We start from the raw sequence: 12,969 nt of genomic DNA, 5'->3' as shown, positions 1-12,969 counted from the left end.
ACAACAGGCCTTGCTAAAAAGATTGTCCCCATCCTTCCTATAGGCCCCCTTTAAGTACTGAAAGGCTGCAATAAGGTCTCCTCGCAGCCTTCTCTTCTCCAGGCTGAACAACCCCAACTCTCTCAGCCTGTCCTCGTAGGAGAGGCGCTCCAGCCCTCGGATCACTTTTGTGGCCCTCCTCTGGACCTGCTCCAACAGGTCCATGTCCTTGTGCTGAGGGCCCCAGAGCTGGACGCAGTACTCCAGGTGAGGTCTCAACTTCATTCCCGTCATACGCAAGGACAGAAAACTGGGTTATACAGAGGGGAAAAAAAGGCTTTATTTAGGATGGAAACATGCAGCTAGTAATAAAACAGAGCAATGTAGAGGAGGTTTGTGTAATACACAGTCATTAGCATAGTAATAAATACAAATATATTAATTCCTAACTGCCAACACTGAACTGTATATGTTAATACTTTACAACAATAGTGAGCTAAAGAAGAGTACTCTATCATAAAAAGGACTACAGAATTGCAAACAGTCTCTGGACTACCAGTAGGAACTCACCGTGTACCAATTCTAGTACATCTTGGTACTTGGTACTTGGGGGAGGGGAGGGAATATTTTTTTTGGTTAAATAAGGTAAGGCCACATTTTTGCCCATGTTTTGTTGATGTCCTGTGTTGGGCGGTGTATCGAACCAGCAAGGGCAAATTTGGGAGAAACTGCCACAGACTAGTAATGGGCGGTGTTCCAACTGGAAATGCTTGCACATCCATGTTTTCTGGGAACAGCCATGACAGTTTTGCATTACTCAGCTATCATGTCACTCAGGCTTTGCGTGCGGAGGTAGAAATTCATTGTCCCATGTAAGATTTAGAAAAGAGGAAGAAAAGACAAATAGATTGAAGCTCAGCACCTAAGTCTTAGACTCAAAAGATTTGGAAGCACCTTGTCAAACACTGGGTAAACTTACTACATTCGTGAAAAATAAGGGAAGGTAACAAAAAAGAGAGTTCCTAAGACTACTACAGTGTCTAACAAGCCCAAATTTTGAGTCAGAACCAATCTGGAACTTTTTATTTTGATCTTCACTTTAGTTGAAAAGTTATTTTACAAGCCTGATTCTCCCAGTTGTTATCCTACCATGTATTCACAGTCCCGGATTTACCCATAAGCTGGTGCCCGTTCCTCAGGCTCTCGGCACTCTTCCTAAACCACCAGTGCTCGGCTCTTAGAACCAACTCCCTCCTTCCAGACCTCCTAATGGTTTTTGTGCCACCGGGGTTAAGCACCCAGCCCTGACACCAGAGTTACCGCATCTCCAGTCTCTTCCCACCATGGTTCTCATCACCCACCTTTTTCAGGTGCCCCCAAACACTGCTTTTGTTTCCTGCTCCAAACACCCACTCCAGCCCTATGGCAGAAGTGAGCGGGAAGTGAGCATTCTCCTGCCTACCGTACATTTATAAGGTTTCTTGGCTATGTGGATTTTCAAATGCACTTTAAGCGTCGAGCTTTTCCGGAAACTTTTCCCACACTCGCCACACTTGTAGGGCTTTGTTCCTGCATGGATCCTCAGGTGGGCACCAAGGGCTGAGCTGTGCCTGAATGTTTTTCCGCACTCCTCGCACTTGTAGGGTCTCTCCCCGCGGTGGATCCTCAGGTGCACATTGAGAGCCGAGCTCCGACGGAAGCTGTCCCCGCACTCCATGCAGATGTACGGCCGTTCCTCGGTGTGCGTGGTCTGGTGCTTGGCCAGAGTGGAGCGGTCGCTGCACCTCCGACCACACTCAGCGCACTGGTAGGGGCTGGGCAGGAGGCCAGCATGGTACATGGGCAAGGCCTTCGCCCTGTGGATCCGTCGATGAGTGGTGAGCGCCGAGCTCTGGCTAAAGCCCTTCCCGCACACAGGGCACTTGTAGGGCTTCTCACCTGTGTGTGTTCGCATGTGGGTCACCAGCGAGGAGCTCTGCCGGAAGGTTTTCCCACACTCGGTGCACTTGTACGGTTTCTCTCCCGTGTGAATCCTCTGATGTCGAATGATGGCTGAGCTGTCCCGGAAACGCTTCCCGCACTCCTGGCACTTGTGGGGCTTCTCTCCGGTGTGGACTCTCCGGTGTATGATCAGGGAGGAACGGTCGCTGAAGCTTTTCTCACACCGCAGACAGTTAAAGGGTTTCTCACCCTTATGGCTTCGCTGGTGGACAATGAGATGCGAGTTCTGGCTGAAGCTCTTCCCGCATTCGTTGCACTGGTAGTGTCTCTCTCCCGTGTGCGTCCGCTGGTGCCTGATCACATTGGACCTCTGGCTGAAGGTCTTCTCACACTCGTTGCACTGATAGGGCTTCTCACCGGTGTGGATCCGCTGGTGTTTGATCAGGTCTGAGTTGCGGGTGAAACTCTTCCCACATTCGGAGCAGCTGAAGGGTTTCTCTGCCAGGTGGATCCTCTGGTGCTGGCTCAGGTATGAGCTCCGGCTGAAGCTCTTCCCACACTCGGGACACTTGTAGGTTTTCTCTCGCACCTCCTGAATCCAAATGGCACCATTCCCACACATGAGTGGGTCTGGCTTGTCCCCAGCAAGAATAACCTTGCTGATGTGGGCTCCACCACTGTTCTCACACTCCCAGACTTCCATCCCACAGGGAGTTACCATTCCCGGTCTCTTTCCAAAAGACGTCTCCACCTCATTTTCTGTCTCCAGGTCCTGCTTGTGGTCCTGTCTTTGATCGGCATCCTGGAGGGTATATCTCTTCAGCTTTCTGAAGGGGAACAGATGCAGTTCAGCTCTCACAGGACTCTCCTGATGAAGCTTGCCCTTCTGTGTGTCACCCATGGTCCTGTCACCTGCTGGAGTGAACAGAGGAACTAGCAATAAATAACGCCCACCCCACTTCTCTGAGGGAGAAGTCCAAACAGGGCAACCGCAGAGACCTGCTGCATGTTAGCCACCATTAGCTAACAGTGCAGGAGCCAGCCCCTTGGTATCTTCTCTGGGCAGAGTGAAGGCACGGAGACCAAGGAGCATGGGAAGGGAGTGTGACCCAAGGATGGGCGGCCACTGTGGCACAGATTGGAAAGAGGGTCCTCTGTCATAACGTTACCGCCCTAAAGGACAAAACCTGTCACTAGTTTGTCCTCAAAGTTCCCATGTCCAGCAAGGTTAGAGGAACATCATCACTGCTCTCCTCAACAACCCCCACCATAGCTACTTCTCCCATTGCCCATGAATCACTGCTCTTCTTCCAGCATTCCCATGCTTAATCAAGGAAGGAAACAGCCAACACCACAGGAACATCCACCCTGCCAAGCAGACTATTTGCTTTCTTCTTTCCAGTCATAGCCCTTTTCCTTAAAAAGAAAGCCCTACATATTCTGCAGCAAATTGTATCTAGATATTGTCTACAGAACAGACAGGCGAGTGGAACGATAAACTGTTTTATTAATCAAGCATGGAAATTAACATTTAGACTGAAACATTTAGTTAGAGGGTCCTGTTTTTTTATTACTTATAGTCATATGGAGAACACACCTCAGAAATGGATTCTGGCATGTGAGGTAAGCCAATTACCTGGATGGCTCTGCTTACAGAGCTAACATCGTCCTCTTACTTGTGGGAGGTCCAAATATGAGATGAATGCAGCAGGATAAACCCCTCAGGTTTTGTTTTGGGTGATCTGCTGATTTTGGAAAACAACACCACACTGTTTATACTGATTTCCAAAGTTTTGTTTACAACACTCAGGGCGGAGAAACATTTGTAATACAAACAAAGCTATAGCACTGGCCCAAGGCATGCACACTGAGGCAGCAAAATGACCGATAAAACATTAAAAATACTGTCAGCATGAAAGGAAGAAAAAGCCACATTCTGGCCTTCTAACATTCTGAGTATAGTCTTTGCTGAAAAATACACAGGATTTTATTTAATTTTGGATAGGCTGTTTTTGAAAGGGTATTAGATTCCCCAGAAGTGTGTTTCATCTTTATTGTACCCTGCCTATGAGTCTTCCTGAAAGCAGAATCTACATAGTATGGGAGCAGAAGAGGCAGGATGAGTGCGGACTGTGCAGCACAGTACATGCCAAATTTTCAGCATTCAGCTCTTTTCTTCCTTTCCCAGACACACTCTATTCAATTTCCCACCTTGTGAGCAATCTCTCTACCGTCTTCAGTGTTTAGCTGCTGCTGGCCACAAAGCTCTTTCTCTTCACTCCATCCAGGAGGTTAAAGCCAAGTCACGGACTGCAGATCCTGATCAGAGGAAAGAAAACAGATGTAATAAATACCCGTCATAGTAGCAGTGCTGTAGAGTGAGATTACAGGAGAATAAGTATTTAGAAGACAAAAGCAGCCAGAGAAAAATGACATCCAGGAGCGTGAGTCAGCGTCACCGCCTGTTTTGCCACGCACACCGTGACACCACCGTTCGGGTCCAATAACCAGGGCCAGCTCACATAGCAAAGACGGGGTCAACTACACACGCTGCGGAGAGCTGCCTGGCAGCTTGCTGCCTTGTCATGAGTGTCTGGATGTTCCTCCTGCTGCCCTTTCAGACCAAAAATGCCTCCTACTGAGTTTTGTATAAGAATATATCGATTCCTCAAACCATTTTCTCTCCATCACCTTTCTCCCTAGTGAACTAAATGAGAACATAATGTAGTTAATGCAGTTCTGTTCTGCAGGCGGAGGAAAAATGCCGCCTTCACAACTGGGATGCTTTCTGCACCTGTCTGGAGTCCTGTTTATTGCCTTTACCAAAGGAGTATTTTGCTTGGTTGCTCTCAGTGACTCAGCCAGGCACACACAGGTCTGGGCGAGAGAAGAGATTTTTGGTCTGCTCACACATTATTGACAGGAGCAGCCTGAAGGCAGAATTTCCTGTCCTGTGCTCCAGAAAAATGGCAATTTGGCTGCCTCATTCCAGATGGAGTTTACAGAGCTGGCAGTGAGCAGCAAAAAACAGTCACACACACCTGTTTATGCATGAACACCAAGATGATTTAGTCTGGCCAGTTTTGACAGCCAACATGCAATCCCACTTCTCAAGGATCTCTTTTTCAGAGCAGAACTATGCTGTGTGGGAGTGGGGATTGTGGGATAGAAAATTAGGTCACCCATTTAGCTTTAGCACTACATTTGTGCAGTGGCATTTGTACAGAGGCATTTTAAGATGCTGAGGGCTCGGCGACGTCCTAGAAATGTACAGGTTACAGAAAGCAAACGCTTAAAAACTGCACATGTGAATGCCAGCTCTGCGATGGTGTTGCACCCTTTTGGTCACGTGGACTCCCACCGTGCCACTAGGAACGAGTGCAACATTACTCATGACTGGGTGTTCATAAGAAAAGAGATGTAAACCAGCATCTTTTCCTTGCAAAATGAGAAACAAACTGAACTGGCTGCTCAGTGGTGTACCAGAGGAGGGTATTGCGATAGACGTCGGTTGCCGGACCCTCCCAAGGACAGAGGGAAGATTTCCCCACCTGCATAATGCCACCGCGACAAAAGAAGGCCCCTGATAAAATGGAGAGCTGACATTTTGTTGGCTCTGCCTCAGCCTGGAGTCACGTCCTTCCTGCACCGTGCCGCCTCCTCCACAGTGGATTTGGTGGGCATCACCCCTTGGGGAGAGGGTGTTTCCACGCCTCCTGGCAGCAGGTTCTGATCCCAGGTAAGAGGCAGAGAAGCTGAGGTCTCCCTCCCCATACATCCTCCACCCACCTATGAGGCAGTGCCGCTCTGCAGGTGAGCCTGACCCTGCTGAACCAGCCTTCTGATTTTGGGAGAGAAATGTCCTTCTGGTTCAGTCCCTTCCTCCCGTGGTTTGAGAGCTGCTGCAAGCACATGGTCAACACGCACCCTAAAATGGTGGGTGAGCACCTACAGAAGGCGGAAAACGGAGGCAGGAGACAGCTGATGTTGTGCAGAGCCAGGCAGGTTGTGGGACATGGCAGAAAAGCACATTGTGCAATGGGTAGTAAAGATCTGTCCCTAAACAAGATGGGAAACCTGAAACGCCACCGAGCACCAGACAGGGACAGAGCGCCAGTCTCCAGAGCAGCCATGTTTGGACAACGCCAAGTCCCCAGGCAGCGTCCTGGCTGATGAGGTAACCCGGTCCTTACGAGGCCGAAGGAGGAATGAGAGGTGACCTGTAGCATGGGGAGGCGACGGGCTGCACCGAGCTCCTGTGACGATGCCCAGACAGGCCCGAAAGGGGCTGCCCCATGAAGGACGCGGCTGAGCGAGCCACCGCTGAGACCACAAGCCTCGCGGAGGCATGGAGAACAGAAAGCTGCCATGGACGTCAACCTAGGGCAACCAAACACCTTCCGTGGGGGCTTTCTCCGAGTTTGGACCTGGTGGCGCAGCGAGGAGGAAGGGCAGACCCCGCTGCCGCAGGAGGTGGGCCATGTCCAAACTCAGCCTCAGGCAGGTGGCCACCGCTGCCGTCTCCGACGCAAACCCAGCACCGCAAACCCAGCACCGCAAACCCAGCGGGGAGGCGGAGGGAGGCGTGGGTGGGAGGAAGCGGGGGCAGTGGAGGAAGGAATAGTGGGAACAGAGGTGTCTATGACACCACCAGCCATGCCCCCACCCCCAGCTCTCCTGGGTGAACCCCGCGGGGCAGGAGGAGGACGCAGGCAGGCAGGCAAAGCAGTGGAGGTGACACCCTCCGGCAGCACAGGGGACCCCAGGCTGTTATAGGCACCACTCGCGGCGTGATGTCGGCCACATGGGCTTGTCTGGTTTTGTCTGGTGAGTAGGAAATGTCTGTCCCTCAAGCCAGGTTGTGAGGAAGGGAGACTGACCTGGCTGCTCTTTACTCCTCCCCATCACTCCTTAGCTTTGGCAATTTGGAGGCAACAGGAAGAGACGGGAGCACCCTCGAACACCTCAGGTGCAAAGATCTTGTGTGCTTAAAATTTTGCCGGTCTTCACCCCTTGGAGCTGGTATTTTATTCATCAAGGAGGGCCAGAGAGTAACCATAGAGCCAGGGAGGAGGACTCAGAGCTGGATGCGGTGGGCAGAGGCTGGAGCAGAGGTGGAGACTGGAGACACGATGATGGGGACAGCTGCGCGTGTAAACCAGACACAAGCACAAAGGCAGAGATCTGGACTTGACCCACAAGGCCAGAAGGGAAAAGCTGGCCAGATGAAGCGACAGGGGAGGCAGGAGAAAGAGGTCTGAGAGAGGACCTTGGTCAAAGACAAACAGAAAGGGATACAGCTGGAAGAAATGGATAGAAAGGCCAGGCTGCTCTGGCCACATCCTGGTGGGAGGGGTCCCGTATCCCCTCCATCTCCTCATTCCCCTGCTTTCTGCAAACCTCCACAGAGTCACCTGGCAAAGTGTGGTGCTCTTGTCTCATACTGCCTCATCGGGTGCTTGATAACCCCAGCTGTCCTCTCAAGGGGGAAGTTACATGCTTTTGTTTGATCCTGCTTCATCTGCAGACACATAGGTGTTAATAAGATAGAGGCCACGAGGAAGTTTTTAAGCTTGTTTTTACCCAAAGGGGAAAAAAAAGACATCTTAGGTTAAGAGACTATTACAGAGATTGCAAAGTCAAACTTGAAGCGTGCCATTTTGCAACCTTAGATTTGTTCCCCCTGTGCATGGACATAGTAACCCAGCTCTTTAATTACCTGGCGTCACTTTTTTCACACGGGTTTTGGCTTCTTTAGCTCCTGGATGGACACTGCCTTTCTAATAAGCTGCTATTCAGTATGTTATGTCACCCTTATTGTTCCACATTTGACTCTCTGATTTATTTACTGATCCCATTTGAACTCTGCTATAGACAGAATGACTCATTCCCTCATGAAATTTTTACTCACTCTATGTTTTAGTGCTTCACAGCTATTAATTGGTTTATAGTGATTTTGCAAATGGCAAAATGAGGGCTGAGAGGGATTAAAGTCAAAAACATCCACTACTTTTAGAATCTCAGTTTGAGATATCTCAGCCCTGTCTTCTCAGAGTACATATGCTAATGTAGCACGCACTTGCCATTCAAAACACACCACACGCAGACTCCAGAAGTGCCAAGAGAGCTCAGCCTTCCTATAAACGGCAACCCACAAGGTAAGGAAAATGCCATTAATAACATGCTAAGAAACCTGGTACTTGCCTAGCATCACACAGGAGCCTCTGTGGTGTAGCCAGGAATAAAACCTACTTCTTGGAAAAGTATCCACAAAACTACCCTTGCCCTTCCAGCATCTGCCTGACTCATTCTTCCATACACCTTCCAAGCTGTGGGAGATGAGGCAGATGTCCTGAATATAGTAAGTGCCTAACCCAAAAAACTGATTCCCTGCCAGAGCAAGTCCAGTCTCTACACTGAAGGAGCTGCAAGTCTTAAGGAAAGAAGAGTAGGTTGTTGTGTACTTAAAGGATGTATAAAAAGCATATGCAAGACGAGATGAAATTGAGATTGCACATGAAGCTTTTATTTGGGTACGTCTAACCTCCAAATGTTTGATTTCACAAGCTTTCGTAATGCTTTTTACAGGGAAGAACTGGCTTTAAGTTTTGCATAAGGGTTCAGTGAATGCTCGGACAGTTGTAAGGGCATATGCACGTCCATTGGGGCATGCTCCATTAACTCAAGGGGTCTGAACCCACTTACCCAGAGGAAGAGAATTTGCAAAGGCTAAAATTTTGAAAAGAAACAGTCTCCTTGCTCCAGCCCCAACAGCAGAGCTGCATTCCCAGTTTCAGCCGTGACTTCTAAGACATTTCTCCCAGTTCAAGATTTGAATCTCCAGAGCTTTGGTCAAGGTCCCTCAGCCATGTACTGTCCCCAAAATACTACACTGCTTTCAACATGGGCGGAACAGGTTTTCGCCAAGTCTAGAGCCCCATCTTGAGCCTGTTACTGCATTTCCCATGTGCTGGATCCTGCACCCAGAGAAGGCAACAGAGATCTGGTTTCAGCCCTCCATCTCTTCTGAGTGTCCCACGGTTAGCATTTCCTCCTCCCTCTGACTCCCTGCATTTTATTTTTCATCAGTGCTCTTGGGTCGGGGCTGCGCAGCTCGCCCTTGGGGCGGGAAGGCACACCAGCCGGGAACACCGCTCTCGGACCAGGAGTACCGCCAGTTCTTCAGGTCCCTCTGGACTGTCCACCGTGCCAGAGCTGCCTGCCTCCTTCGTGAGCTGTACGGCTGCCAGAACCCCCTGGTCCAGAGACTGGACAAGTACGAAAACCACGGAGTCATCCCTGAGGGTAAAGCCGACTGTGACTCCCAAGGGCAGGCAGATGGATGGGGGTCCTACATGGCCAGCACTGGACCTGATTGCTGGGAGGGGACAGAGACACATGAGATGGTGGGGGAGAGGAGTGGGTAGCAATCCTGTGGTGAGAAGACATCTGCTCATGAGCATCCTCTCTCACACCTGATTGCATCCAGATGTGTCCCTGGGACCAGACTCCTCTCACACCTTGGGTCATGGACATGACCAAGAAACAGTGCAGTTTCTCACCGAGGTTCAGGGAGGCACCCAAATGGCACATGGGTTTTCATGGAGGGATGGCATTCAACAATGAGGTTATTGCTGAGGGCTGGTGGGACCCCAGCACTGGAGTTTACCACTGAGACTGTATCTTTATCTCCTTCTTTCTAGGGCCCATATGCTCTGAACTGCCAGGAAGTCCTTTCTTTCCCAACTTCTGCACCTTTTCTTTTTACCGCTGTACTAGGAAAAGGTATTTCATTAAGGTGAGTTATTTAGCTATTTCCTGAAGACCATGGTGTGCTCCAGGCAATTAACAGGCAAAAGGGAGAGCCCTGAAAATGAGGAAGTGGGAAAACAGGAGGATGAAAGACAGGGAAGACAGAAGAGAGCCATGGGCAGCCCACCTTCCAGGGGCACTCATACCAAGCCAATTAGCTTACACAGATGGCATCTGCAGCCACTTGCCAAAAAGGAGACTTTGCGGAAAGTATTCTTGAAGAAAATGAGCCTTTGAGGACCACCTCAGCCCTTATCTCCAGCTCTCATTCCCAACCAAATTGAGACAATCTAGGTTACTGCAGGAGAAAGGGTGATTCATGCAGGCTAGAAGGGAAGGAAAGTTAAGAGAAAGACAACTGAGAGTCACAAGAAGAGACTTACGGGGAGACTTGACAAGGAAAGGAGAAGAAGGTTTCTTTCCTTTCTTGGGCTCATCTTTGTAGGGAGTGGGGAAGATGGGATTGTGCAGTGAGTGCTAAGCCCACAGAACAGGGGGGTGGCTAGGTGCCTGCTCCTGAAGCCCACCACTTCTACAGAGGTATGTTTTCTCCTCCACAGAGGATTGCATGCCCAGGAGAGAGCAAAGCCAAGCTGGGCAGCACACAAACCTTCAACAACATGAGTATTAGCACTGATGGCATGTTGTCTGGCACCTTCAGTCCCCAGCTGCTTTTTCCCATGCCTCCCACAACCGCCCAGCCAGCCCACTCCAACCCTGACACGGAAGTAGCTGTGATCCCCACCTCCCTACCTAAGGGCACACCACAGCCAAGGAGCATGCAACTAAATCCTTCTGACCCACATGCCACAGAGGGGACAGCCAGTGGTCAGCAGCAAGGACAGCTGCCCACTAGTGACATCCAGGATCTTCTCCTGAGGCTACAAGATACCCATGTGCAGAGTTCACTGCAGACACTTCAGCGGTTGTTGGCCATGGGGAAGGAAGTGTGGGAGGAAGAGTTGCAGGCTGCTGCCCTGAAGCTGCTGGTGGCCCTGAACAATACAAATGTGTCTCAGTGGGCAACCAGCACTGATACAGGGCACAGAAGAGAGAACTGAGCAGCAAAGGAGGATCAGCTGTTGTGGCTCTTTGCCTGGTGTTGACTCAGATATGCTGTCTCAGAGAGGACATACGGAACACAGAAACAAGAGAAGGAATACTCCTTCCTAGGCCTGAGGCATTGTCAAGGTTGACAGTCCTTCCACAGGCCAACAGTGTAGGAACCAAGGGGAAAAGCCATCTTTTTCAAGTGCAAGGGAAAACCCAGGCATGTGAAATGGTATTGCTCAGCATTCAAAGATGTTACCCTATCAGAAATAACTGTACTGAAGAGATACTGTCCTCTCCCACACAAACTGTTTACCCGTTCTTGTTTAATCGGGGACATGGCTATTCTTGAACAAGGCAAGATGGAAAAATAATTCATTCTTTCTGCTTGGGATTGTGCCACCACCACTAGCTCTCAGTCCTTGGCAGAGAGAGATGGGGTTTGTTGTGTCATTCAATGAACGTCATGGGAGAACGCTGGCCTTTCTTCATCAAGTATAGGTGTTTCTGCTCAGAAGCATTAAGGGAAGAATCTTCTTTGGAAGTAGGTGTGTGAATATACAGACATATATACACAAGGGGTGCTCTCTAAATGCAGGAAGGCCTTACCCTGCAAGGGAACTGCTGGTCTAGCGTTCTCCTTGTATTGGTGTTTGCATGTGGTTGTCACCTACTCCTGAAATAGATGCTATGAAACACACAGGGTAAATATTCATATTAAGAAGCTCCTCTTGTGTCTCTCAGAAAATCAGAGAGTCTGATTTATGGGACCTTTGGCTCAAGTGCTGTTTCTTTTATAAATACTGGACATACCTGTAAGTAAAATTGTGTGAAGCCATCCGGAGCCAGCACTTGCGGCTGAAAGCAGAGTGCAAACTCTCCAGGAAGCAGCTCCGGTTTTCTGAATCTCCACTCAGTTTAGAGCTACCTCAAACCTACTCTAAACTCCAGTGGTTGGTTTCAGCTTTCAGGAGACCACTGTTGAGGTGAGAATCCCCTATTCACCTTTCCTCCTGCTGGCCACCTTGTAATCCATTCCACCGAGGGCTATGAGGAGAAAGGGGCCAAAGGCAGCTCTCCCTGGGGATGCACCACGCCAAGCACATCCCTGTGGAACGCATCAGGGACGTCTGTTCCCTTTACACTGCATGACACAAACACAGCTGAGTGAAATATAGGCTCTGTCTCTACCCATTGAAGGAAGTCCTTAGAAGAAGAGCTCCTTAGAAGAAGATCTCAAAATTACAGGTCCTCTATTTGTCCTGGGAAGTGTAATCTTTCCCAAGGCTGAAGGCAGGTCACACATGGGAGATGTGCAAGCCCTTGAACACGAGCGCTTGCTTGCTTTCACGGAGGACTGCCCAACGCATAGTCCTTACTGGGTGGGATCCCTAACAAAGCGCCGGCTGCCCTGGCCTCACCCTGGCACACCAGCTCACTCTCTTCTCCCCAGAAAGAGCCCAAAACTGACGGATCCCTGCCTGGGGCAGCAGGGCTTTGCGTCCCCTCGCTGCCTGGGCATCGACAGCTCCTCCAGCCCCAGCAGCAGGGCACGGCTGGGTTCTCACAGCAGCCTCGCCTGCCATCACCGGCCTCGGCTCCCGGCTGGCAGCCCACGTGTGGGTTGGTACACGCGTGGGGATGCCAGATGTAGCCTCAGCGAGCCGAACGCTACAGATTTCCTAACCTGATGGCTCCGGCCAGGCCCTACCACGAAGCTCCGGCCCCGCGCCGCGGTCCCGGGGCCCCGCTTCGGCTGCCCTGGCACCGGGACGCGGGGGCAGAGAGGGCTGAAGGCCTCGGGGCGTCTCTCACCCCGGCAGCGACCGCCCGCTCCTCGCCGGCCCTGCCCGCACGCTGCGCCCGCCCCCGGGGCGCGGTGCCCCGCCACCTGCCCGGCTGCCGGCCCCGGCCGAGCGCCGCAGCCCCGCGGGGGGCCCTCCCGCCCCGCTCCCCCGCCCGCCCCGACAGCACCACGCCGTTCCCCACTGCCGCGGCCGCCTCGGGAGAAGCCCCCGCGCTCCCGGCCCGTTACTTCGCGGGGCTCCCCCGGCCCGGCCCCCTCCGCCCCCGCCCCGGCGCCGCCCCGCTTTTGTTGCGGCGGGCGCGGAGGAGCCGCGCTTCCCCCGGCGGACTTACCGGGGTCATGTGCGCGGCGGCGGCGGGCAGGGGCCGAGCCGGGGGCCG

The 12,969-nt window shown here is 51.4% G+C and overlaps 1 protein-coding gene across 1 annotated transcript; it reads right to left on the bottom strand.

Annotated features, from left to right (window-relative positions):
* Positions 1 to 1,399: 1,399 nt before the first annotated feature.
* On the bottom strand, positions 1,400 to 2,821 carry LOC104026907 (uncharacterized). Its single transcript, XM_009489066.2, has one exon. It carries the CDS (start codon positions 2,819 to 2,821, stop codon positions 1,400 to 1,402), a length of 1,422 nt encoding a protein of 473 aa, XP_009487341.2.
* Between the last annotated feature and the right edge of the window lie 10,148 nt (positions 2,822 to 12,969).

The sequence above is a fragment of the Pelecanus crispus genome, chromosome 1 (assembly GCF_030463565.1).
Source record: "Pelecanus crispus isolate bPelCri1 chromosome 1, bPelCri1.pri, whole genome shotgun sequence".
Classification (NCBI taxonomy): domain Eukaryota; kingdom Metazoa; phylum Chordata; class Aves; order Pelecaniformes; family Pelecanidae; genus Pelecanus; species Pelecanus crispus.
The sequence above is the reverse complement of the archived record's forward strand: the minus strand, read 5'-3'. Positions and strand labels throughout refer to the sequence as shown.

Coding starts and splice junctions, on each gene's coding strand:
- LOC104026907 (XM_009489066.2), bottom strand. CDS start 2,821: ATGGGTGACACACAGAAGGGCAAGCTTCATCAGGAGAGTCCTGTGAGA.